Source organism: Bos mutus, chromosome 20 (assembly GCF_027580195.1).
Source record: "Bos mutus isolate GX-2022 chromosome 20, NWIPB_WYAK_1.1, whole genome shotgun sequence".
In the NCBI taxonomy this organism is placed as follows: Eukaryota; Metazoa; Chordata; class Mammalia; order Artiodactyla; family Bovidae; genus Bos; species Bos mutus.
In genome coordinates, this window is record NC_091636.1 from 71,485,856 (window position 1) to 71,512,875 (window position 27,020).

Here is a 27,020-nt window from a genome sequence, read left to right on the forward strand (position 1 = left end):
GACGGCAGGCTGGACTGCTGGCCCCCAGGGCCAGGGAGCAGTTGGCTGGGACCCAGCAGGCGGGGGCAGGCTGGCCTAGTCTCCCCAGGAGGGACACGGAGTCGTGGAGAAGGGAGGGATATGGCCTGTTGGGCGCAGGAAGGGGCTGGGCTGGGCTGGACTGGCACCGGGGCAGCTCCGAGTGCCATACGGGGCGCTGAGTGCTCATTCGGTTTGGAGGTGCTCTGCAACCAAACGAAAGAAATGAAAACATGACTCCCTTGACCCTGGGGGGGGTGGTTTCTGCCTGGACCCAGATGACCTCCTGGCCCTTCCCACACACTGGTCCCCGGGTCCTGGGCAGAGACACATGTGACATTGGGCCAGGCGTCTGCTCCTCACAGCGCAGTCTGAGTCTGGGGTGTCCCCCAGGCCTCGGTGCTGGGCAGGAGGTCTGGCAGGAAAGGGAGACGGGCTGACAGCACAGCTGTGGGGGCTCCTCCTGGGACCCCAAGTCCACTCTCGCTCTTATCATGGCCCTGAGCCTGGCGGCAAAGGACAGTCTTAGAATGTAAATTTGCCTACACACACTGTAAAGGAAATAAGGTATTTCATTTGGAAAATTAAGAAGATGTTTCCATTTACAGTAAACACATACAACATATGATTTTATTTTACATCAATATCATAAATTTAATACAAACCACAGTATTGGAAATTGAAAGGTCTTTCTAAAGGCACTGAGGAAATAGTACGAAAGGCTGCATTATAGTGCATCTGTGTTTAAAAATTCAACAAGTCTGTCCAGATATTAAACACTTTTTTCATCCAATAGAAACTACAAAAATATAAACTATAAGTTGTGTTTATCGCCTCCCTTCCATCCCATTCCTACATCATCTTTGATTTTAATATTTTTCAGCTATATAGGCAAAAGCTACCAGCAACAGAAAATATAGGCCTGAAATTGGTGCTGTCACTGACATTTTAAAGCAGGGACGGCCACATCTGCAGAAATGGCCACATCTGACATTCCACGTTCCATCATCACCTTCTGCACAGTTTATCAGGGGGGCAAGGCTGTAAAACAGCAAAGTGCTGATGGAGGCAGGCTCTGTTGCCACTGTTCCAGCGCGTCAGGGCCTGGGCCTCCAGCGTGACAGCATCTCTGGAGCACGAGACTGGAGCCCCGATGTCCAGGCGCTGGATTCTGCACCAACAAAGCGTGAGTCGCCACGCGCCACGCACCTGCTGGGACCAAATCGGCGCACGTAGTCCAGGGGAGTGGGTGCATCTGAACACTCGGGCACCATGGCCCTGGGGGCAGACTGCTGGGCCTCCTCAAGCCGCAGCTGTCCTTCGCTGGGTTCCGGCTACAGTGTGCAAACACGCAATGACGCCTCTCCACTCCATCTTTCTGGTCCAAGGTTGCACACATGCAGACTGCCGGCTACCACACCGAGACAGGAATGGGTGCCCCTGTGCAGAGGGTGCATTTGAGGACCCTCCCTTCACAGAGGGAGCTCCAGAGAGGCTGACAGTCACTTCTGAGAGATGGCACAGTGCTTCCATGAGGAGCTGGGCACTTGGCGTGAATAGAAAGGAAGGAGGAAGTTTCTGAAATTCCACGCCGTATCTTAGGGATGAAATGTACACAGTGGGCTGGGCTCAGTATGAGAACCAAGAAGAGAGGGGTGCTGAGCCGGCTGAGGGTGGGAAGCAGGTGGTCCTGACAGGCAGCTGTGCTGCCATCAAAACAGGGGAGGGGGAGACTCTGGCAAAGGCGGGGGCAGCATGGCACCAGCGTCACTTTCTGTAAGGGCCCTGCAAGGGGTGGGCACAGAAGAGAAGGCTGCTGGGGATCCTATGAAGCCATGAATTGACAACGCCCAACCCGGAGTCTGACGGGTAACTTCTGTCACTCTGGGAAGAAACCTTCCACCCCCACCATGCCCCTGGCGAAGCCCTTCCAAGAAGCAGACCGCTGAGGGGTAAGAGCACCCCCAGGTGTGCCTAAGAGTCCAGCAGACCCAGTCCTGCTGGCCCTGTCCTGAGTTCGACAACGTGAATGAAGCAAATAGCTTCACCACCAACTCAGGAGCTAAACGCTGACACCCCAAAGCCACAGATGACAGAGAGAAAGACCCCTTGCTGAATGCGGTGGGACTGCAAGTCCCCGCTGGGCTCCCGCACGTCCTGAGACTCTTGGGGCAGGGGGTGACTGAGGACAGATGCTCGTGCTATAAAGAGGAAGGGTCTCCAACCAGCTTCCTCCTGCCCCGTGGTGGCTCTGTCCCTTGGTGTCACATCCTGCACAGACTGCACCCGTGGTGTGGGGTCGCCCCGAAGGTGTGGTGAACTTTGCCCTCCGCCAGAGCTATCCGTGATGACTGCGGGTGGCCTTTGCCTTCTGATTTCTTCTTTTGCACCTAAATTCCCTACATTCAGAATGTGTTCCCTTCACAATTTTTTTTCTTTTTTTCTGGCCACACCCTGTGGCATGTGGAATCTTAGTTCCCTGACCAGGGATCGAACCCACACCCCCTGCAGGCATTTAACTGCAGGACCACAGGGGAAGTCCCCACAATTTTTTCCTTTTTATAAAATGCTGCCTGTCTGTCTGGTCTCGATTAATTCCTTCTGGGATGATGATCAGAGTCATCTGAAGACCTGCAGTCAGCAAGGCAGCCTGACACCTGAACCAGCTCCTTCCTTCCCCTCATGCTGTGCTTCTGGACTCGACCCTGTGCACCAGGTGACATGATGCAGCGGGGGGCAGATAAGCACAGACCTCCATCGGAGGCCGCTGAAACCCCAGAGACTGCAGCAAGAACCGCACAAGATCTGGCCAATCCCAGCTCCGGGCCTGCCTTGGCCTAGGCCAGCGTTTTGAGCACACGCTGCATGTTGGAGTGGAGGGTGGCCCGGCGCCATCAGCCTCTTCTGGCTGAACTTCTAGATTCCTCCCAGGCGTGAGCATGTGGCCACCTGCCATTCAGTGAGCCTTACTCCCAATGAGCTGTCTTGGCAGCGGGCCACCAGGGTGCGGCTGTTCCCCGAGGTCTGCTCCCTGCGAGGCGCTGGGGAGATGACCTAGGGTGGGGATGGGGAGCTGTGCTCCTCAGAGGAGAACCCTCCGCCCTTGAGCAGCTGACGACCACCCTGCACTTAGGACCTTCGGTGAACTTGCCATTGCATGTGCTTCCCTCGGGGAAGGCTCGGGCAAGAGCACTGTCCGTGCGGCCCGGCAGCTCTAGGGCAGGAAGGCGCACTGCGTGTCCCTGGGGGGCATCCCCGCGGCCGGGGCGCTCTTGGAGAACAGCCCAGGCGGCCCGCCCTGGCCGTGAGCTGCCCACAGGGGCGAGTCTAGGGGCTCGAGCTTGACTGCGGGAGCTGGCCCGGGAGCCCGGCAGTTGCAGCCCAGGTTGAAGGGCTGGTGGCCCCGCATGCAGAGGCGGGGTGGGGGCTCCAGGCAGGCACAGGACGTGGGGTGCAGCGGGGCCAGCCCCCTGCCGGGTCTGGGGGGGGCGCCCAGCAGGCCAGGCCCTGGGGGTGGGGTGTACAGGGGGAGCCTGGCGCCCGGCTCCGTCTTAAGGTGCATCCTGGTGGGGAAGGTGACCAGCTGTCTCTTGGCCGGATTGCCGGCCCCCAGCCACACCTGGGCTGGGGACATGCGGTAGCCGTCCGCCGCGTCCTCGGACCCTGAGTCACTCTCCATCTTGATGGGCACATCGAGTGACAACGCGGGGTGACTCGGGGCTCCCGGGGGCATCAGAAGGCCTCGCAGCTTGTCTTCAGCGGGGTAGCCGCCCACCGGGAGATGCTGGACTGCTGGCCGAGGGACCCTGCTGTCCAGGCCCCCCTGGGGGAAGGGGCCGGGTGTGGGGGGCGGCGCTGGGCCCTGGTGCCCGTCCCGCAGGGCTCTGCTGGTCCGGCTGGCGCAGGCCCCAGGGGGCGGCCTGGGTGGGTGAGAGCTGGGTGAGCTCCGGAGGGAGTGGACGGTGCCTTGCGCACCCAGGTAGGGCAGGCAGGCGCCGTGGGCCGGGGCGGTGGGGAACGGGTCAGCCTTGCCGGGCTCCAGCTTCAGCTTGGCACTGCCATCATCCTGACCGTGCCTCCCGGCCGCCCAGTCCAGGTGCTTCACAGGGCCCAGGGACTCCAGGCGGCAGCTGTAAGGGGGCACGTCCCGCGGGAGCCCCCCGAGCTCCTCTCCTTCCTCTGCCCTGAGGGAGGGGACTCCCGTCAGACGGGACAGGCCGAGGGGGCGACCCTGCATTGGGCGGTGCCACCTGCAGCTCCGGACCACGGGCCAGCCCCTTCCTTCCCCGAAGGGCCCTCCCACAGTCCCCCAGCACCCCGGGATGCGGTGGAGGGGCCTGGGATGGGAGTGATGAGGACAGAGGCTGGGGCGTCAGTGTCCCCGGCCAGTCCCCACGCGGTGAGGACGACCTCCAGGGCGAGGAGCGGCTGTGGGTGCCCTCTGTGTCCGCCTGTCCCACCCAGGGAAGCTCAGCTGCTGAGGGCGAGGGCTGCTGACGCCCTGACTCACTTACCCTGAGGTGCCATCGGGGTCAAGGACAAGGTCAGGGCCGCCCCGGAGGCACAGGCAGGGGCCCCGGGCTGTGACCCGGCCCCAGCGGCAGGCGTCCTCTGGTGTCCTGAACAAGGAAAGGCCGTTTTCTCCATTGCTTCTCCCTGTTAGGATTTGGGAAAGTGAGGCTGAGCAGAGCCTGGAGTGGGTGGACACTCACCTTCCACAAGGTGACAGACACCTGAGAGCCCGGCTCTGCACACCCGCCCCGTGCTCCGGACAGTAGTGAGCCCACGCCCGCCTCCAGGGATTCGCTCATTTCACCCATTTGAAAAGGTGGTCGAGAGAATTGTGAGGAGTACCTGCTGAGTAATTGGTGTTTCCAAGCAATTCTGATTCGCAGAGACTTGAGGCAGCTTTTGCTCTGCAAAGGACAGAAGAGAGCAAAGCAACAAGCAGATTAAATGTGTATCAAGGGCAGAAATTACACACGACGGTTTTGCTGCCACCCAAGAGCATAAGATACAGTAACTCCCTGTGTGAAAGTCTGTAGAGATTGGAAAGCCTTCTCTCAGTTACAGATTTGCTGGAAATTCCGATTCACATCATCTTTCAGGCCAGTGAAGCACTAGCGAATTCGCTTCAGAAAGCAGACACTCGTGGCTGCCGGAATGGGCTTTGGCGTGTTTGCTTTCTTCTGGATTTCAGAATGAAGACACAGATCCCTGTGACCTGCGGTAGCTGTTTGCTGTAGTTTACAAAGTCACTGTGAGCACTGAGCTAGTGACACTAAACACTGACCGCCCAGGGCAGTGCGCGCGCACACACACACACACACACCTGCATCTCATAGAACTTACAGTCATAGATCCTAGGGCAACTTGCAACTTGTCGTGCAGATCATATTTTGTTTATATTTCCAAAGAAAAAGACGAGGCTCTGAAGTGTTAAGCGACTTGCCTGAAGCTGCCCCCACAGCAGGTGCAGGAGTGGGATTCAAACCCTGGCCAGCTGGCTGCACAGCCAGAGCTTCCTGCCCTGCAGTGGCCCTGACTCTCCATCTTGTGGGTGTCTCTGCAGGAGCTGAGACGGAGACAGAGGAGGAGATGGAGACACGGGAGAGACAGAGATGGAGACAGAGACAGAGGAGAGACAGAGGAGGAAGACAGACACAGAGATGGACCCAGAGACACAGCAGAGACAGGACAGAGGTGGAGAGCATGCGGCTCGCACACAGGACCCGTGAACATTCAGGAGCGAGGCTCTGTCACAAAGGCCCCTTCAGGAAGACTTGTAAAGGACCTGAACTGGGTCCAGCGAGCACGATGCTCCATCCAGAGCCAGCCTCCTGGGCCTCAGACTCCCTGGGTTCGCTCCTCACGGCCTCTGAGCTCAGAGGGGAGTGGACGGGAGGAGGTGCTCCAGCAAGGAGTTCAGCTCAGGGCAGGATTCGGTTCCAGAAAACCCCGAAGGCAACAGAGGCTTCTTTCCCAAAATGTTGGAGGGCTCTTCCTCTCTTCCAGTTTTTTTCTTTATTTTTAAAATTTTTACAACGTTGGCTTCTGCCACACAACAATGTGAATCGGCCATAATTATACACATATCCCCTCTGCTCCCCCCAGCTGAACCTAGAGCTTGTTATACAGTGAAGTGAGTCAGACCGAGGAAAACAAGTATCACGTATTATCGTATATATGGGAATCCAGTAAGACGGTACCGATGAACCTATCTGCAGGGCAGGCATGGAGACGCAGGTGCGGAGAATGGACTTGTGGACCCAGTGAAGGAGGGGGGCCCGACGGGGAGGACTGCGTCCACACACATGCACCGTCCCGTGTAAAACCGAGAGCAGACACGAAGTTGCTGTTAACACAGGGCGTCCAGCCTGGCACTCTGTGATAACCTCCCTGAGTTTTAATGATATTTACAACATGTGTCTAGTATTCGCTCCACAGTCCCCCTCTGTACAGTATCCTAGCCTCACCGTGAAGACCCTCGCCAGCCCTCCGAGGGACATCCAGGCGTCCACGCCACCCGGGGCAGTGGCAGGTGGTCCGGGAGTCCACACCCGCCGTGGAGGCTGGCCCACCTGCGCTTCCCCGCATGGCCGCCAGGGGACAGCACGCCTCCTGGAGAAGCGATCAGTCCAGTTCAGTTCAGTTGCTCAGTTTTGTCCAACTCTTGGCAACCCCATGGACTGCAGCACCCCAGGCCTCCGTGTCCATCACCAACTCCCGGAGCTTGCTCAAACTTATGTCCATCGAGTTGGTGATGCCATCCAACTATCTCATTCTCTGTCGTCCCCTTCTCCTCCTGCCTTCAATCTTTCCCAGCATCAGGGTCTTTTCAAATGAGTCAGTTCTTCACATCAGGTGGCCAAAGTATTGGAGTTTCAGCTTCAGCATCTTTAGGATGGACTGGTCGGAACTCCTTGCAGTCCAAGGGACTCTCAAGAGTCTTCTCCAATGCCACAGTTCAAAAGCATATATTCTTCAACTCTCAGCTTTCTTTATGGTCCAACTCTCACATCCATACATGACCACTGGAAAAACCATAGCTTTCACTAACAGACCTTTGTCGGCAAAGTAATGTCTCTGCTTTTTAACATGCTGTCTAGGTTGGCCATAGCTTTTCTTCCAAAAAGCAAGCATCTTTTAATTTCATGGCTATAGTCGCCATCTGCAGTGATTTTGGAGTCCAAAAAAATAAACTTTCTCACTGTTTTGCTTCCCTGATAGCTCAGTCGGTAAAGAATCTGCCTGCAATGCAGGAGACCCTGGTTCAATTCCAGGGTTGGGCAGATCCACTGGAGAAGGGCACCCACTCCAGTATTCTTGGGCTTCCCTGGTGGCTCAGCTGGTAAAGAATCCACTTGCAATATGGGAGACCTGGGTTCGATCCCTGGGTTGGGAAGATCCCCTGGAGAAGGGAAAGGCTACCCACTCCACTATTCTGGCCTGGAGAATTCCATGGACTATATAGTCCATGCGGTCACAGAGTTGAACACAACTGAGTGACTTTTACTTTCACTGTTTCCATTGTTTCCCCATCTATTTGCCATGAAGTGATGGGACTGGATGCCATGATCTTAGTTTTCTGAATCTTGAGTTTTAAGCCAGCTTTTTCAATCTTCTCTTTCACTTTCATCAAGAGGCTCCTTACTTCTTCACTTTCTGCCATAAGGGTGCATATCTGAGGTTACTGATATTTCTCCCGGCAATCTTGATTCCAGCTTGTGCTTCATCCAGCCTGGCATTTCGCATGATGTACTCTGCATAGATAACAAACTACAGCCTTGACGTACTCCTTCCCGATTTGGAACCAGTCTGTTATTCCATATCTGGTTCTAACTGTTGCTTCTTGACCTGCATACAGATTTCACAAAAGGCAGGTCAGGTGGTCTGGTATTCCCAAGTCTTGAAGAATTTTACAGTTTGTTGTGATCCACACAGTCAAAGGCTTTGACATAGTCAATAAACCAGAAGTAAATGTTTTTCTGGAACTCTCTTGCTTTTTCGATGATCAACAGAGATTGGCATTTTGAGCTCTGGTTCCTCTGCCTTTTTAAATCCAGCTTGAACATCTGGAAGTTCTTGGTTCACATACTACTGAAGCGTGGTTTGGAAGATTTTGAGCATTACTTTGCTATGGAGAAGCAATGGAGGGAGGATTTTCCCTCCGTCTGATCACAGGGCTGGGAATTTGAGAGTTCAGCGTATGGGCTCAGTCACCATCGCCAGCCCAGAGAGTGTGAACACGCAGAGGACTCTGAGAGGCAGGGGCAGGCGGAGAGTGCGCGGGTCTGGGGTGTGGGCAGGGCCGTCCCGCCCCACGAGACACGCCCAGGTGTGCTGGGGGTGTAGCCTCTGTGCCTTGTTGCACCTCATGTTTCAGTTGCTTCATCAGTTATTTTTACAGCTTTTTCCCATGAGTATCCTGTTTTTCCTTCCTCCTATTTTACATTTTCTACCTTTAAAAAAAAGCATATATATTTACTTTTTAAATGCTCCAGAACACTGCTGCCGTAGGGTGTGGGTCCATGGGACCTGGAGGCTGTGATGAGGTGCCTGTGCCTGAAGGCAGGGCTCCCCCAGATCCCTATGAACCCCAAGCAGGAATGGGAGGTTTCCCGGGCCTGTGAACTGGTGCTGAGGTCCAAGGGGAACCTGAGTGCTAAGGAGCGACAGAGAAGCGGGCTGGGGACTTGGTCTCCTAGGAGTCTGTCCCTGGACAGGGCACGGCGGGGGGCACTGAGGAGGAAGACAGGCAGACCTCAGACGTGGCCCTCCCCAGGGCCTCCTCACCCAGCAGCAGACACAGTGTCCAGGCACACAGAAGCTCGACCTGCCCCAGAACCTGACCCCACGCAGATCCAGCCGTCCCAGAGAGTGTAGCTGGGAATCTCCTAGAAAACCTAACTCTCTGAAAGTGAAAGTGTTAGTCGCTCAGTCATGTTCAGCTCTGCAACTCCATGGACTGTAGCCCGCCAGGCTCCTCTGTCCATGGGATTCTCCAGGCAGGAATACTGGAGGGGGTGGCCATTCCCTCCTCCAGGGGATCTTCCCAGCCCAGGGATTGAATGCAGGTCTCCTGCATTGCAGACAGATTCTTCACCCTGAGCCGGAGGGACAGGACACCTGTGGAGTCCCTGTCCCCAGCATGTGCCCCTGTGAGCCTGGAGTCGATGGAGGGGACAAACGGAGGCTGCAGCCTCGCCCCCAGCCCCGTGGGGTCCGGGGCCCCGGCACTGCCTCCGAGGCTCTGAGTGGAGGGTTGGGGGATGACAAGAGGCAGGGAGAAGTGTTCGCTGCTGCGGTTGACAAATACTAGTGACAGGCTTTCTTTTTTCTAATAGCTGCTTCTCCCATGATGTAGCAGCTTTAAAAACAGCCAACTTTTTTATCTTACTCCTTGCTGGAAATGAAGTGAGAACAGGCAGAAAAGGCACGTGTGCAGACAGCGCGTGTGGCCCAGCAGTAACGAGGACAGGCTTGGCTGCCGGGGCCTCTACTCACTTGGCGTCGGTGGAGGCCGGGACGTCCGCCCTGTGCTTCGCCCTCAGGTACACGGTCTTCACCCTCACCTCCACGCCCGGCGGCAGGGCCAGGGGGGCCGCCACGCAGAACAGGGCCAGCCGCGGGAGCAGGGCTGCACCGAGGGCGCCCGCCTGTTCTGACCGAAGAGGAACTTCAGTCGTCCTTGAAACTGCATCGTCTGGTGTTTCAAAGACAGAAACGAAGGCAGAGTCACAAGATATATTAGCTAGGCTAACTGGTCAACGGCCAAAGGCCTCAGAACTCACATTCCCAAGGACGGAACCAACACGTCTTCCATGCCGGCCCCTGGGGACAGGTGCGCCCCACTGCTTTCGAATCATCGGGGTTTCCCTGTAGCTTTCTCTAAACTTCCAGTTGTGCGCATTCGTGGGCATGTGAGTCCTCATTCAGGCGCGTGAACATCCCTAGACTCGGCCGAGTCACCAGGCAGCACCCTGGGAGGACGTGCTGGGGCCAACCACCTCTGAGGACTGGCCCCATGACCCTCCATTCCCCAAACGCCATCCACTCATGGCAATAAAACTCAGGGACAACTGGATTTTCCTGATCTAGAGCATATGAGTTCAGTTAGTCAGCTCAGTCGCCCAGTCCTCTCCGACTCTGTGATTCCATGGACTGCAGCACACCAGGCTTCCCTGTCCATTATCTCCCGGAGTTTGCTCAAACTCCTGTCCACTGAGTCAGTGATGCCATCAAACCATCTCATCCTCTGTTGTCCCCTTCTCCTCCTGCTTTCAATCTTTCCCAACATCAAGGTCTTCTCCAGTGAGTCAGCTCTTTGCATCTGGTGGCCAAAGTACTGGACGCTCAGCTTCAGCATCAGTCCTTCCAATGAATATTCAGGCTTGATTACTTTTAGGATTGACTGGTTGGATCTTCTTGCAGTGCAAGGGACTCTCAAGAGTCTTCTCCAACACCACAGTTCAAAAGCACCAATTCTTTGGCACTCAGCTTTCATTATAGTTCAACTCTCACATCCACACATGACTACTGGAAAAACCATAGCTTTGACTAGATGGACTTTTGTTGGCAAAGTAATGTTTCTGCTTTTTAATATGCTGTCTAGGTTGGTCATAGCTTTTATTCCATGGAGCAAGTGTCTTTTAATTTCATGGCTGCAATCACCATCTGCAGTGATTTTGGAGCCCAAGAAAATAAAGTCTGTCACTGTTTCCACTGTTTCCCCATCTATTTGCCATGAAGTGATAAGACCAGATGCCATGATCTCCATTTTTTGAATGTTGACTTTTAAGTCGGTTTTTTCACTCTCCTCTTTCACTTTCATCAAGAGGCTCTTAAGTTTCTCTTTTCCTTCTGCCATAAGGTTGGTGTCATCTGCATATCTGAGGTTTCTGATATTTCTCCCAGCAATCTTGATTCCAGCTTGTGGTTCATCCAGCCCAGCATTTTGCATGATGTACTCTGCATATAAGTTAAATAAGCAGGGTGACAATATACATCCTTGTCATACCCCTTTCTCAATTTGGAACCAGTCTATTGTTCCATGTCCAGTTCTAACTGTTGCTTCTTGACCCGCATATAGATTTCTCAGGAGGCAGGTGAGGTGGTCTGGTATTCCCATCTCTTGAAGAATTTTCCACCGTTTGTTGTTATCCACACAGTCAAAGGTTTTGGCATAGTCAATAAAGCAGAAATAGATGTTTTTCTGGAACTCTCTTGCTTTTTTGATGATCCAGCAGATGTTGGCAATTTAATCTCTGGTTCCTCTGCCTTTTCTAAAACCAGCTTGAACAACTGGAAGTTCACGGTTCACGTATTGCTGAAGCCTGGCTTGGAGAATTTTGAGCATTACTTTACTAGCGTGTGAGATGAGTGCAATTGTGCTGTAGTTTGAGCATTCTTTGGTATTGCCTTTCTTTGGGATTGGAATGAAAACTGACCTTTTCCAGTCCTGTGGCCACTGCTGAGTTTTCCAAATTTATTGGCATATTGAGCGCAGCACTTTCACAGCATCATCTTTCAGGATTTGAAATAGCTCAACTGGAATTCCATCACCTCCACTAGCTTTGTTTGTAGTGATGCTTCTTAAGGCCCACTTGACTTCACATTCCAGGATGTCTGGCTCTAGGTGAGTGATCACAGTCATAGTGATCGTGATTATCTTGGTCGTGAAGATATTCTTTGTACAGTTCTGTGTATTCTTGCCACCTCTTCTTAATATCTTCTGCTTCTGTTAGGTCCATACCATTTCTGTCCTTTATGCCCATTTTTGCATGAAATGTTCCCTTGGTATCTCTAATTTTCCTGAAGAGATCTCTAGTCTTTCCCATTCTGTTGTTTTCCTCTATTTCTTTACATTGATCACTGAGGAAGGCTTTCTTACCTCTCCTTGCTATTCTTTGCAACTCTGCATTCAGATGGGTATATCTTTCATTTTCTCCTTTGCGTTTTGCTTCTCTTTTTTCTCAGCTATTTGTAAGGCCTCCTCAGACAATCATTTTGCCTTTTTGCATTTTTTTTGGGGGGGGATGGTCTTGATCACTGCCTCCTGTACAGTGTCATGAACGTCCATCCATACTTCTTCAGGCACTCTGTCTATCAGATCTAATCCCTGTAATCTATTTGTGACTTCCACTGTATAACTATAAGGGATTTGATTTAGGTCATACCTGAATGGTCTAGTGGTTTCCATACTTTCTTCAATTTAAGTCTGAATTTGGCAAGGACTTCATGATCTAAGCCACAGTCAGCTCCTGGTCTTGTTTCTGCTGACTGTATAGAGCTTCTCCATCTTTGGCTGCAAAGAATATAATCAATCTGACTTCGGTGTTGACCATCTGGTGATGTCCATGTATAGAGTCTTCTCTTGTGTTGTTGGAAGAGGGTGTTTGCTATGGCCAGTGCGTTCTCTTGGCAAAACTCTGTTAGCCCTTGCCCTGCTTCATTTTATACTCCAAGAACAAACTTGCCTGTTCCTCCAGGTATTTCTCGACTTCTTATTTTTGCACTCCAGCCCCCGTGATGAAAAGGGCATCTCTTTCGGTGTTAGTTCTAGGAGGCCTTGCAGGTCATCGCAGAACCGTTCAACGGTAGCTTTTTCGGCATTAGTGGTCAGGGCGTAGACTTGGATGCCTTGTGAGCATTTGGTGAGAACTAAAAAGCCAGACAGTAACTCTGGAGTGTGTGATAAAGAAAATAAAAGCTCTCTCTATGATGGAAAGTTGATCTGTAACTGAGTAAGTTCGCATGGCTTCAGGGCACCCTGCCCTGTGTGGACGAGTAACGCTGCACGCTCTTCTTGCCCCTCACTTGTCAGTCAGTCTCTCCCTCCATCCCTCCATCTGTCCCTCCCTCCATCCACCCACCTATCTTTCCATCTCTCCATCTGTGCATGAATTTATGGGGTGAACAAATGCCTGAAATTCTCTATGTGTGCTGGCCATGAGCTTGGTGTGGAGCAGTTTCTGGCCATGCTGGGACACCTTACATCCAGCTCTGGGGGAAAAGCTCTGATCTGTGGCACTGGACAGTTTCTTTGGTGTGAAAATTCCCGCCATGGCTGACTTAGAGCTAAAAACCCAACATCAACTGCATGTCCTGAGGTTTTGACAAGGGCTCTCGGGGGCAGCCCTGGCCGCTGGGTGTGAGCAGGCTGAACGCAGGCAGGGGGGCTGGGGTGAGCCTGGGATCTGAGCTGCCCACCCCACCCCGTACTTGGAGCCTCAGTCCCTACTCCAGAGCCCTTCCCTGCATGTGCCGTGGCCAGCCTTGTGGGAAAATATGGCAAGACACTCTAAACTGAGTTCTTTGCTTGTTTCCTCTACTCTGTGCTTCAGACATGGCCTCACTTCAACCTAGGTTTCAACCTCTGCCTCAGTGTTAGGTAAAATCTATCTACATCATGTGGAACAAAAATCATCTTCAGATCAGATCAGATCAGTTGCTCAGTCGTGTCCGACTCTTTGCGACCCCATGAATCATAGCACACCAGGCCTCCCTGTCTATCACCAACTCCTGGAGTTCACTCAGACTCACGTCCATCGAGTCAGTGATGCCATCCAGCCATGTCATCCTCTGTCGTCCCCTTCTCCTCCTGCCCCCAATCCCTCCCAGCATCAGAGTCTTTTCCAATGAGTCAACCAAGTATGATCAAAACAAAAGGCCTTCTGGACAACCAACCAACCGCCTGAATAAAGGATGAGCAGGGGTGGGGGGGTGTCACCCCTGAAGATGCCCCACTTCATTCTCATTAACCTGCCGTGACTCAGCCCTGCCCCATCGAGGCCAGATCCCCCCTCCCTGCAAGGCACCCACACCCCACCCCTTGCTTCGCCAACTGTTCCCATGGACCTTGGAGCCCTGTGCCAGGCCCAGGCCTGGACTCACGCAGCACTGGCCCTGCAGCCACTCTCTCACCAGGAAGCCTGAGGTGCCATCCTGCACCCTCTCACTCACCAGGAGGCCCCCAGGTGCCATCCCCACCCTCTCACTCACCAGGAAGCCCGAGGTGCCATCCTGCACCCTCTCACTCACCAGGAGGCCCCCAGGTGCCATCCCCACCCTCTCACTCACCAGGAAGCCCAAGGTGACATCCTGCACTCTCTCATTCACCAGGAGCCCCCAGGTGCCATCCCCACTCACTCACTCACCAGGAAGCCCGAGGTGCCATCCTGTACCCTCTCACTCACCAGGAAGCCCGAGGTGCCATCCCCACCCTCTCACTTGCCAGGAGCCCTAAAGTGCCATCCCCACCCTCTCACTCACCAGGAAGCCCAAGGTGCCATCCTGCACTCTCTCATTCACCAGGAGCCCCCAGGTGCCATCCCCACCCTCTCACTCACCAGGATCCCCGAGGTGCCATCCTGCACCCTCTCACTCACCAGGAAGCCCGAGGTGCCGTCCCCACCCTCTCACTCACCAGGAATCCCGAGGTGCCATCCTGCACCCTCTCACTCACCAGGAGGCCCCCAGGTGCCATCCCCACCCTCTCACTCACCAGGAGCCCCGAGGTGCCATCCTGCACCCTCTCACTCACCAGGAGGCCCCCAGGTGCCATCCCCACCCTCTCACTCACCAGGAAGCCCGAGGTGCTGTCCAGCAGGCAGCGCACACGGCAGATGAAGCAGCGTGTCAGGAAGGCCGAGTACTCGGTGGGCGGGTCTGCGCCCCCCTCCTGGGCCCGGAGCAGCCTCCCCAGGACGGCATCCTCTCCTGGGCACAGACGGCGGGTACCAGGGAGAAAGCAGAAACACACCCTGGTCAGCAAATTCGTGGTGCCAACAGCAGCTCTTGGCACGTAACGCACAGGCCTCCCTCCCGGAGCACTGCCCCCACTGGCCCCTCGTGAGTGTCTGTTAGCTTGGGCTTTTGCTCTGAGCTTGTGAAGCTGGCCGGCGCCTGACACTGCATCTCCTCTGCCTGTAGAAGGCAACACACGCTGCCGTGTGAAGGCGTGCCGGAAACTCCTGGAGTTCCTGACCGCCGTGGGGAACGTATGGTAGACCCAGGACCCCATTTCCCTGCACTGCACCCCAGGGGCGGCCACTCACCCTGCCCCCCGAGCTCCCATCTGCTCTGCCATCCCAGGGACCTGGGCACCTGCCTGGCATGTCCACTGGGCAGGGGCCACAGATCTGGGACACCTCGGGGGTCCTGCCCACAGGGGGCAACGTCCCCGAACAGACAGCAACATTTGGGAGACTGTTTTGGGTAAATCTCAGGTAGGTGGAGAGAATTTCCTAGAAGATGTGCATCTGAGGGGGCGTTTGCAAAACTAGAGACAGGGTCCCTGGCTTCTGGGCCTCACACCCTACAGAGCAGGAGACACAGGTGCCCTGGGAGCCAGAGAGCCCCCTGCGGAAACCGCCTGAGATGGGAGGGGGCATGGGAGGAGGTCTCCGAGGAGGAAGGGGTGTCAATGCCGCTTCAACAGGATGAGGGGGAAAGGGGCAACCGCTGTGGAGGCGTCCACGTGTCTCAGGAGCCTCCGAGTCTGCATCAGACCAGGGCCCCCAGGACCCACCTGTCTCTGAGAGTAGTGGCTGCCCGCACCCTGCCTGGGGAGGGTCCATGGCCCAGTGCAGCTGCCGGCAGAAGTCCTGGCGGTCATCCACGTGGATGTAGTCATAAATATTCTGGTGCATCACATCTGTCTGGAACATGAGTCAGTCATTTTAGCCTTACCCCAAGGGAATGTCCACACTGTATTCCAGGGTTAATGACCACAAAAACATCTCATCCATCTGTCAAAGGCAAGTCACAGCCGTGAAGAGAAAGTCCCTCCCCACAGGAGGCAACCAACACTGCCTGGAGTCCAGGCGTCCAGCCCACAAAGTGCCCCCCCAGGCCAGGCGGTGCCTCCAGGGGCAGATCAAGGGCTCAGAGATCAAACTTCATTTGGGATCAAGATTCCCACTGTTCAAAGCTGACTCCAACTGCATCGAGCTGTGTGCTTATGTCTGGTCACCTTCCAGCCTCTTTGCTACACTCGGATCACAAAGTTAATTAGGGAAGCACACCTGTACGGTGAGACAGGGCTGGGCTGGGGTCCCCTGGCCTGACCGCTGCCCCCACAGGATGTTGCAAGGACTCTGACCCACAGCCCTCTCTCTGGTCCTGGGTCCCCCCACCTGCTCAGGCCCTAAGCGCTGCCCCACTGCCCAGGTCCACGCTGGGACCCCGCAGTCGGGGGCACCAAGGCCCTGCCTCGGGCTATGAAGGCAGATATCAGCGGACTCGATTGTCGGTACTGTTGGTGAAACCATCCAGAGTGTCGACAAACACCGAGGCTGGTGCATGTCTTCCCATCTGAACTGAACGGCACCGCTCATTAACCCCTGGGACCCCGTCCCGCAGAAGCCCCTCGGCGCCTTCAACTGGCCCACTGCTGAGTTTCAGTTGTTTCTCAACTGGGTCACTGTAAAAACCAGATGGAGTAAAAGTTCCTGAGGATCAGGGCTTCACAAAGGAGGCTACCTTCTTAGGAGGTAATAGGCAACCTCACTCAGAGTGGATGGGGGGCCACAAGGTGAGGGAAGAGCCTCCATGTGAGGGGGGGCTCCAGGTGAGGGGGCCTCCAGGTGAGGGGGGGCTCCAGGTGAGGGGGAGCCTCTATGTGAGGGGGAGCCTCCAGGTGAGAGGGGCCTCCAGGTGAGGGGGCCTCCAGGTGCATGAGAATCAGAAGGTGCTGCAGGTGTCAGCAGGAGGGGTCTGGTGTGTCCCCGTCCCCCGTGAGTCCTCATTCATGCCAGAGCCCTGGACAACACTGACCAAGGACTACAGCACTTCTGACCTTAGCGTCCGCTTCTTTCTGTGAAACCTGTGTTTTAGACTGTGGGGGCGAGTGTGCGCACATGATTAGAGTTTAGCCTTCGAGTTACAATCACACTCATTTTCTACCTTCCTGGGGTTACCTGTTTGACATTCAAGGGCCACAGTTACAAGAGGAGCCCGAGGAGACATGGTGCCCACCTGGAGGCTCCCTCTCACCTGGAGGCTCCCCCTCACCTGGAGCCCCCCCTCACCTGAAGTCACCCCTCACCTGGAGGCTCCCCTCACCTGGAGGCCCCCCTCACCTGAAGTCACCCCTCACCTGATGTCACCCCTCAACTGGAGGCTCCCCTCACCTGGAGGCCCCCCTCACCTGATGACTCCTCCTCACCTGACGGCTCCCCTCTCACCTGGAGGCTCCCCCTCACCTGGAGCCCCCCTCACCTGATGTCACCCCTCACCTGGAGCCCTTCCTCACCTGAAGTCACCCCTCACCTGATGTCACCCCTCACCTGATGTCACCCCTCACCTGGAGGCTCCCTCTCACCTGAAGTCACCCCTCAACTGGAGGCCCCTTCACCTGGAGGCTCCCCTCACCTGGAAGCTCCCCTCACCTAGAGGCTCCCCTTCACCTGGAAGCTCCCCTCTCACCTGGAGGCCCCCTCACCTGGAGGCTCCCCTCATCTGGCTGCTCCCCTCACCTGGAGGTTCTAGAGTCATAAGGGCATGTCCCATAGTGAAGCTCTCCTCATGCAGTTTAGTGATGCAGGCGTAACACAGAATGTGAAACGTGCCCACATCATAGTCACGCAGCTTCCCCACCCAGTCAGGACTCAGAACCCTTCCCTCCGCCCTCTGTGGAGGCGACCACGGCACAGACCCCGCACCCCGGGCTGGTTCTGTTCTCAAACGGAGCCCTGTGCCCTCTGTGCCATCTCACGATGGTGGCGCGGCCCCTGGTGCCTGAAGCAGTGGTTCAGCCCCTCCGTGGTGTGGCTCTGGGGAGGCCGGTGGGGAGTCCCTCCCTGCCGTCTGGGCCTCTCACCGGCGCGGCTGCTGTGTCTTCCAGGGCGGTTCTGCTGAGCCTGCACCCCGGCCTGGAATGTGGGCCATGGGGTGGACAGGGCCTCAGCCCCAGCAGAACACACCGCCAGCCGCCAGAGTGAGCGTGCAAGCACACCTGCTCCAGCCGTGTGCGAGCCCAGGCGCTCCGCGTTCTTTGTGAGCCGTGCGTCCCCACGTCACAATTTCTGTTTAGTGTTCAATCGGCACATCAGGAGGACTAACGAAGCGGAGCGCCTTCCCACAGGTTTATTGGTCTTCAGATGAATGTACGCATGCGCACCGCCTGCTGCTGTCGTCCTCTCGAATCTCCACGGGGCCGCCTGGCTGCCCTGTCACCTTCTGCACCCTCCCGGGTGGGAGTCCTGTCTTGGGTGGACTCCTTGGCAGACATCTTCCCACTCCTGGGCCTGCTGTGCTCCTCATGGCTCTGACACGGCCTGATCTGTCAGTCTGTCCTCATGGTCAGGGCTTTAGGGCTTCTGTCCTCTCTGTGTGTTTGTTCCTCAGATACCTCCTGACTCTGCCCTGTCATCTTCTAGAAACTTCCACCATCTACCATTGACTCTGTGTGGTGTGAGGCAGGTGTCAAGATTCATTTTTTTCAAGAGGATCCAGTCCATGAGGCACCATTTACTGACAAGACCAGCACCTGCCCACCTCCTGGCAACTTCGGCTTCACTGTGAACCAAAATCTGCTGTGAACCTCCCCTGTCTTACGAGGCCGTGTGTCCTTCTTTGCACCAACCCCACTGGTCTCAGCCACTGAGCTGGACATGAGGTGCCGTGTCTGGGAATGTATGTCCCAGAGACCATTGATGCCCTCTCCCATGGTGCTGGGTTTGCTCAGGTCTCTGCATTTCCAATCAGCTTGTCCAATTTCCTCCCAGAAAAGCACAGTGCTTGTTCTTTGGTGTGGTTGTTACGTCGCTAAGCTGTGCCTGACTCTTAGAGACACCATGGACTATAGCCCGCCAGGCTCCTCTGTCCATGGGATTCCTCAAGCAAGAAGACTGGACTGGGTTGCCATTTCCTTCTTCAGGGATCTTCCTGACCTAGGGATTGAACCTGTGCCTCCTGCATTGGCAGGTGGATTCTTTTCCACTGAGCCACCAGGGACGCCAGTTACTCTATAACTTGATCTGTCACCTTTATGATAATAATGTTAAGTCCTCCATTCACAGCATATCTTTCCATTTTCTTGTTGTTCAGTTGCTAAGTCATGCCCGACTCTTTGCAACCCCATGGACTGCAGCACACCAGGCCTCCCTGTCTTTCCCTGTCTCCTGGAGCCTACTCAAACTCATGTCCACTGAGTTGGTGATGCCATCCAACCATCTCATCCTCTGTCGCCCCCTTCTCCTCCTGCCTTCAATCTTTCCCAGCATCAGGGTCTTTTCCAGTGAGTCAGCTCTTTGCATCTAGTGGCCAAAGTATTGGAGCTTCAGCTTCAGCATCAGTCCTTCCAATGAATATTCGGGACTGATTTCCTTTAGGACTGACTGGTTGGATCTCCTTGCTGTCCAAGGGACTCTCAAGAGTCTTCTTCAGCACCACAATTAGAAAGCATCAATTCTTCGATGCTCTGGATCTTTAAATTTCTTTAAATAATGCTTTATATTTTCTGAGTGGAAGTACTATGTATGATTTGCTTGACTCATTACTAGGAATTTTCCATCCTTCTTTGATGGATGGCATTTTCCCCTCCATGGTTTTGATTAAAGGAAAAAACTGTGCTGATGTCTGAGTGCTGGTATTTCTCACTGTAGACTAATAAGTAGGCACTGTGGTCCACATATTCCCCTGGTGAGTTTCAGCAGAACCCCAGGGGCGCCCTGCTGCCCCATTTGCCGTCTCCGCACACCTCAGATAATCCACGAACGGCTGCAAAGGGTGGGTCCGCGGCTTAACTGACACAGGAGGAGATCGACTTGGAGGAGGACAAGCAGAGCTGAAGGAGGCATCGCAGATCAGGCGACTCTGAAGGTGTTAGAGAAGCCCGGAGGGTTACTGTGCACGGAGTCACAAAGAGTTGGACACAGATGAACAACTAACACACACACACTTAAATGTCGACACTTTCTGGGATGAGAAAACCGAGATCGTGGCAGTTAGCCTGGCTTCCCTTCGTCTTTCCTAATGTCTAGGGTTTGATTCCTACAAACGAGGTCAAGAAGAAATGGTGGGGGATCTGCGAAGCAGGGGAGAGTGACGTGTCAGCTGTTCACAGAGCACAGAACAAGCCCGCTCTGGTCAGGTCAGAGCGTCTCATCTTGGCTCCGAACCACCCTCCGCAGAGTTGAGGATAAAAGCACAGCCATTTTCACAAACAGCTCATTCCAGTAGTGACCATCTTTGTCTTTTGTGCAGAGAGAGCATATATCCGCTCTCCATGCCCGTGGGCCCTTAACTGCTTCCTGCCACAGGCCCTCACATCCGTCCTGATTCACCTGGGGATGAGACGCTCCCACTGCTGACCTCGGAGAGAATGGACAACGTCTTGTAGCAGCAGAGGCCAAGGGCAACTAAAATATACATCTAAAGCCTATTTGTTCATCTCAAAGAGCACTGAAATGCAAGATGCTGAGCCGATGCACTCAGGTTGCCACAGGAAACGGCTGGTTCCTGACTTTTTGTAAAGCACTTTGCCCAAGAAGCTGACAATAATAGCACAGGGCTGGTCTAATATGTTCACGAAATGTTTTACATAAACTAGAGGCACTGCCTGATTTAATGGCATTTGGAAACAATTTCCTTATAATAAAAGGCAAAACTTTTTTTTTTTTTTTTTTAACTTCTAACACTTCAGAGGAAATAACCCAGTTCCAAGAAAACAAAAGCTCCAATTAGCAAGTTCAGACCTGGAATCGGGTCTCTACAGGGCACCTGCATTTCCCACTGAAACCCAACACAGGGGTGGGACCTTCGAATTACACAGTCAAAGGCAGGTGGTGTGGGTGTCCCGAGAATTTACAGAGCAACTCAGGCAACAGCGATTGGGGCAAAAAATGAAAAGTCTCAAGGGGCACACGCGACCACATCTCATTTTTCTAGATCCAGATGCTGCACACACCGTCCAGCGGCGCGAGGAAGGCTTCATTACTTGGGACTCGAATCGTCGCGCCCACGGCCTCTCTCCGCCCCCGCGGGCCTGGGAGAGGGGCGCTGCTCGAGAGGGGCCCGGCCCCGTGAGCGCGGCCTCCGCGGAGCGACCAAGGAAGGAGGTCCCGCAGGACGCAGGCAGGTGGAGAGGCGCTGAGCGCGCGCCCGGAGGCCCGTCTGGCAGCTTGCGGGAGAAGGCCGGCGTCTAAGGGGCGGAGCCGGATGCCCGCAGGCCTCCCGACCTCTGACCTCCGGGCTTCTCCCCGAACCCCGAACCCAGGCCGGCCGGTGGCCGTAGCTTCTGGCCCATTGGGAAGATTTTCGGTATTAACTGCACGTCTTGTCCCCCATCTCCTTCCTCGCTGGGCTCTGACCCGGGTGCTGCGAATGTTTCGCCTGGCCCGCAGAGGTGCCCTGGCTCCGCGGGGTGGTCTCCAGCCTCCAGGCAAGCACACCAGCGGGCGGGCCCCTTGGTGGACTGTCCACCTCCCAGGGGCCACCGTGGCCTTGCCGGCGAGGGGGTCTCAAATGTGCTCTAGGGCCGGCTCAGCCCCACTGCCCTCCACCCGCGGTGCCTGCAGCTCTCTCTGGCTCACCCTGTGTCTTTAAGCTTACAGTCATTCTCTATAGTCAAGTGCCCCCGGAGGAGGGCCTGAGCCCAGACACACTGTATTCTGGGTTTTTCCAGGTTCTGTCTTGTTCTCTCTCAAATCCACCTGTTTTTATCTTGAATTCCTCAGGGAAGGTGCCAGGGCTGGCAGTTGGTGGCTTCCTGGAGTTTATAACCCTGTGCTATGAGCTCCCTGCAGAGGGCTGGGGTGGGGGACAGGTTTTTTTTTTGGGGGGTGGCCACACTTGTGCCCAGCTTGTCCTCAGACCCCAGCCGCCCAAGTTGCAGAGCCAGGAGGTTTTACCAGTGTTTGACTCTGGGCTGGGATTGCTCGTGAGACTTTTCCCTCCCAGAGGCCAAGCTAGGTCCCACTTCCTTTCCTGGGGCTTCTCACTGAGCCACCTCCTTGGACCTAGGGTTGGATGGACTCCATCCTGCTCTGCCCTGAGGTTCCTGCTCTGCCCTGAGGTCTGGAATCGTCCAGGCTGTGCTGACCTGGGGCAACATCCTGGGCGAGCTATCCGCACACCAGCAAGAGTGATTCTGGAGCACACTGCATCCTGACTGTATGTCGCATCCGGGGTTTGAGACACTGAAGTGCAGCTCAGGACACGTCCCTGCCCTGGCCCTGACCAGCCTCTCGCAGCGAGGAACGCAGAGGTAGGGCTGCAGGCGCAGAAGTCCCTGCTTTGAGACCAGGAACACCCAAGACACCATCATGCCTCTCGCCATGACCCTGAGCCTCAGACAAAGCCAGGTGTGCAAAATCTCATCTGACAAAAGGTCGGTGATTTAAAAAAAGAAAAAGTTTTATTTTAGAGACATTTTAAACCTTGAAGTTTAAAAGTTCAAGGTCCTGGGTGGCTCAGACAATAAAGAATCCGCCTGCAATGCAGGAGACCCGGGTTTGATCCCTGGGTTGGGAAGGAAAGGCAATCCACTCCAGTATTCTTGCCTGGAGAATTCCCCGGACAGAGGAGTCTGATGGGCTACAGTCCACGGGGTTGCAGAGTCAGACATGACTGAGCAACGAAGCACACACACGCCTTGAAGACAGCGCGCCTTCAAGGCAGCGGGACTGAACCCAGCAGACAGGGCGCTGTGCTTACCTGGTGGAAGCCCAGGTAGTCCACGATCGTGGCCGACGCGTAGAAGATCATCCCTTCCGCGCTCACCACCAGAGCGAAGCCGTGGAGGGACTAGAACAAAAAGAACGCCGACGTCACTCGCATGACATCACTCGCAGTAAAAGCATCAGGCACTGTTTCTGGTTGGCTTTTCAACCATTTCCTCCCTGTTTTGTGGTCTGAATTCATAACCTCCAGAAAGGCCCGCGTTTAGTTTTTTATGACTATTCGCAAAGTGTCCTGAGCCAGCAGGTGACATGAGAAACTTGGTCACCATTTATAAGGCTCATGACTTGGGTTCTTTTTCTAATGATTATCAAACGATGTTTTATAAAATACAAACATCACCATGGTGAGATGAGACACATGGATACCTGGAACACAACAGGAACGTTTGCGCCACGAGGTGGGTTTTCCCGTCCTCTTCTATACCACGTTCTGGTTTGTCTAGGAATTTTTATCATGAAAAATGTTGAGCTCCAAAAAGGGCTATTTCTGTATCTACTGAAATCATCACATAGATTTTCTTTAGTCTATTAATGTTACACTACCAGATCTTCTGATGGTGCATCATTCTTGCCTATGGAGGGCAAATCTTATCTGGTCATCATTTCTAATATGTTCTTGGAACTGACGCATTTCACTTGGGAAATATTCATCTATATTCAAGGAAATCCACCTATAAGCTTCTCTCTTTATTTTGGTGTTCAAGCGTACCTAAATCATCAAACATCCTTTCCCTCTTTTTTCATTTTCTATACCCACTTATTTATGATGAGAAAATGTATTCCTAGAACATCTGGTTCACCTCACCTCTAAGATCCTCCAGTCTGGGTGCATTTTGGGGAGATGGTGAGTGAAAAGGGGGTGAATTCTAGTATCATTATTCACAATATCTTAATGATTGTTAAATCTGTTATGTCTGTAACTATTGTGGCATGCACTGTTTGGGCTCATTTAACGTTTCCCTTTTTTTGAAAAGCAGGCCCTCCAGCCCCTCCTGCACAGGCTTCCCAGAGCCAAGGCTAGTGAGGGTGCGTGAGGGACCACAGGCACGTAAGCATGTGATCAGTGCCCACCCTGTCAGCCAGCTGTCTGCCTGCCCGTCTGTCTGGCGTCCTCCTCGTCCTGACAAGGCAGACAGCAGCCCAGGCGGTGTGGGTCCTGGCGAGTGCAGGCGCCACGTGTGGAGTGGCTCACTATGCTGTGTGCCACCCCCTGCAGGCGGGCGCGAGCAGTCTGACTCTCCGGGGCCAGGGCAGAGCCGGAGGTTAGGGAGGATTAGGCAGCTGGACGGTGGCGCTCACAATACCTCAGCTGGAATCTTTAACATGCAGACATTTAGAGACTTTGCATTAACTTCCATGAAGCTTGCAGCTATCAGCAATACATTATAATATTCATTTCTCTTAATTCTTGACCATGCTGGGTACTTCTTTCTTTTTTCTAATCTTTGCCAATTTTATGTGATAAATTATTTTACCATCATTATAATTTTCATTCTTTGACTATTAATTAGATTGAAAAACATTTCACACATTCATTGGTAACTTGTATTTCTTTTTTGGTAAAATACCTGTGCATGTTATGTGCTGATTTTTCTATTAGGATTTATAAATATCAATTTCTAGGAGCTTTCAAATTACTGGTATTGAAGATTTCTAGGGAGCCCAGGATAATGTTGTTCAGTCTCTAAGTCATATATCTTTGTGACTCCATGGACTATAGCTCTTATGTCCTCCACTATCTGCTGGAGCTTGCTCAAATTATGTCCATTGAGTCAGTGATGCCATCCAACCACCTCATCCTCTGTCGTCCCCTTCTCCACTTGCCCTCAGTCTTTCCCAGCATCAGGGTCTTCTCCAATGAGTCGGCTCTTCCCATCAGGTAGCCAAAGTATTGGAGCTTCAGCATCAGTCCTTCCAAAGAATATTCAGGACTGATTTCCTTTAGAATGGACTTTAGTTTGATTTCCTTGTAGTCGAAGGGACTTTCGAGAGTCTTCTCCAGCACTATAATTTGAAAGCATCAATTCTTTGGTGCTCAGCCTTCTTTATGGTCCAACTTTTACATCTGTACATGACTACCACTAGCAAAACCATAGCTTTAATTATACAGACCCTTCTCGGCAAAGTGACATCTCTGCTTTTTAATAGGCTGTCTAGGTTTGCCATAGCTTTTCTTCCAAGGAGCAAGTGTCTTTTAATTTCATGGCTGCAATCAAGGTCCACTTGGAGCCTATGAAAAGAGAATCGGTCACTGCTTCCACTGTTTACCTTTTATTTGCCATGAAGTGATAGGATAATGGCAGCCACCTAAATCCAAAGCCTCACACTTCTAAAAACTGATGGAGAACCACGAGGACAGGTAAAACTACAGAACTCTGCACCCCGTCATGATGAGGACACACAGAGGTGATGAACTGCAAGTTACATATAATCAGAAAAGGCACCGTAAAGTCCCAGTAAGCTTATGATGACTGCTTCAAAAGAACAAAGTGTGTAATTCCTCCTCAAGAAACTAGAGACAATTAAACACAATGTAAGGAGGAGGATAAAGCACAAGCTGGAATTAAGATTCCAGTATCAACATCAATAACCTCAGATACGCAGATGACACCACCCTTTTGGCAGAAAGCGAAGAGAAACTAAACAGCCTCTTGATGAAAGTGAAAGAGGAAAGTGAAAAAGCTGGCTTAAAGCTCAACATTCAAAAAATTAAGATCATGGCATCTGGTTTCATCACTTCAAGGCGAATATGGGGAAAAAATGGAAACAATGACAAACTTTATTTTCTTGGACTCCAAAATCACTGCGGATGGTGACTGCAGCCGTGAAATTCAAAGACGCTTGCTCCTTGCAAGAAAAGCTATGACCAACCTAGACAGCATATTAAAAAGCAGAGACATCGCTCTGCTGACAAAGGTCCATATAGTCAAGGCTATGGTTTTTCCAGTAGCCATGTATGGATGTGAGAGTTTGACCATAAAGAAGGCTGAGCACTGAAAAATTGATGCTTTCGAACTGTGGTGCTAGGGAAGACTCTTGAGAGTCCCTTGGACTGCAAGGGATTGAACAAGTCAATCCTAAAGGAAATCAGTCCTGAATATTCATTGGAAGGACTGATGCTGAAGCTGAAGTTCCAATACTTTGACCACCTAATGCAAAGAGCCAACTCATTGGAAAAGACCCTGATGCTGGGAAAGATAGAAGGAAGAGGAAAAGGAGACGACAGAGGATGAGATGGTTGGATGGCATCACCGACTCAATGGACATGAGTTTGAACAAACTCTGGGAGATGGTAATGGACAGGGAAGCCTGGTGTGCTCCAGTCCATGGGGTTGCAAAGAGTTGGACACAACTGAGAGACTGAACAAGAAGAAGAAGAAGGAGAGAAAAATCAAAAATAAGAGAAGAAACGATGAAAACTCTTCAAATAGTTAAATAATAAAGATTGTTACAAAGTGGAAAATTGCTTCTTTAAAAAGATTAATAAAATTGATAAGCTCCTAGATGATTTATCAAGAAAAATACTACTGACACAAGGAGTTTTAAAGAATACATCATTACATCCCCTACAGATGCTAAAAATACAGTGAGGAAGTATTAAAAATGATACTCAAGAAATTAAATAATTTACCAGAATTAACCCGTTAGAGATGGAAACCTTGAAGCACAATTTCTGTAGAAGAAACGAAGTTATCAAGGCACTAACCCAGGATAACGTGCCTGACCCAGGTGCTTTAAAAATCTTTAAAAATAAGATAATAACAATGCCCCTAAATTGTCTCAGAAATAGAAAGTGAAGAAAAGTCTCCAATTCTTAAGAACTATAACATGGACAGTTAATTATGATAAGAAAACTCAATAAAAATAAAATTACAGACTTTGACTATTGATGCCAAATATGCTAAATAAAATATTAGCAAACAGATTTCAGTTTCACTTTATGAAAACAATACATTGTGACCAAGATAATTTACTCCATGAGTGCACGCTTGGCTCAGTATCGAGAAAGTCATCAATGTAATACACCAAGCTTATTAGTCCCTGGGTCAGGAAGATCCTCTGGAGAAACACGCTTGGCTCAGTATCAGGAAAGTCATCAGTACAATACACCAAGCTTATCGGTCCCCGGGTCAGGAAGATCCTCTGGAGAAACACGCTTGGCTCAGTATCAGGAAAGTCATCAATACAATATACCAAGCTTATCGGTCCCTGGGTCAGGAAGATCCTCTGGAGAAGGGCATACCCTTCTCCCACTCCAGTATTCTAGCCTGAAACATCCTATGGGCAGATAAGCCTGGATGGCTACAGTCCATC

At 52.9% G+C, this 27,020-nt stretch overlaps 1 protein-coding gene across 1 annotated transcript in view; it reads right to left on the reverse strand.

Moving 5' to 3' along the window:
* Positions 1 to 875: 875 nt before the first annotated feature.
* AHRR (aryl hydrocarbon receptor repressor) overlaps positions 876 to 27,020 on the reverse strand; it is a 76,711-nt gene continuing 50,566 nt past the window's right edge. Inside the window, 8 exon segments of the mRNA XM_005894658.2 lie at positions 876 to 4,202; positions 4,533 to 4,674; positions 4,873 to 4,934; positions 9,526 to 9,667; positions 9,670 to 9,724; positions 14,603 to 14,739; positions 15,551 to 15,680; positions 22,681 to 22,770. Of these exon segments, the coding sequence (XP_005894720.2) occupies positions 3,233 to 4,202; positions 4,533 to 4,674; positions 4,873 to 4,934; positions 9,526 to 9,667; positions 9,670 to 9,724; positions 14,603 to 14,739; positions 15,551 to 15,680; positions 22,681 to 22,770 (1,728 nt within the window). The 3' untranslated portion in view covers positions 876 to 3,232.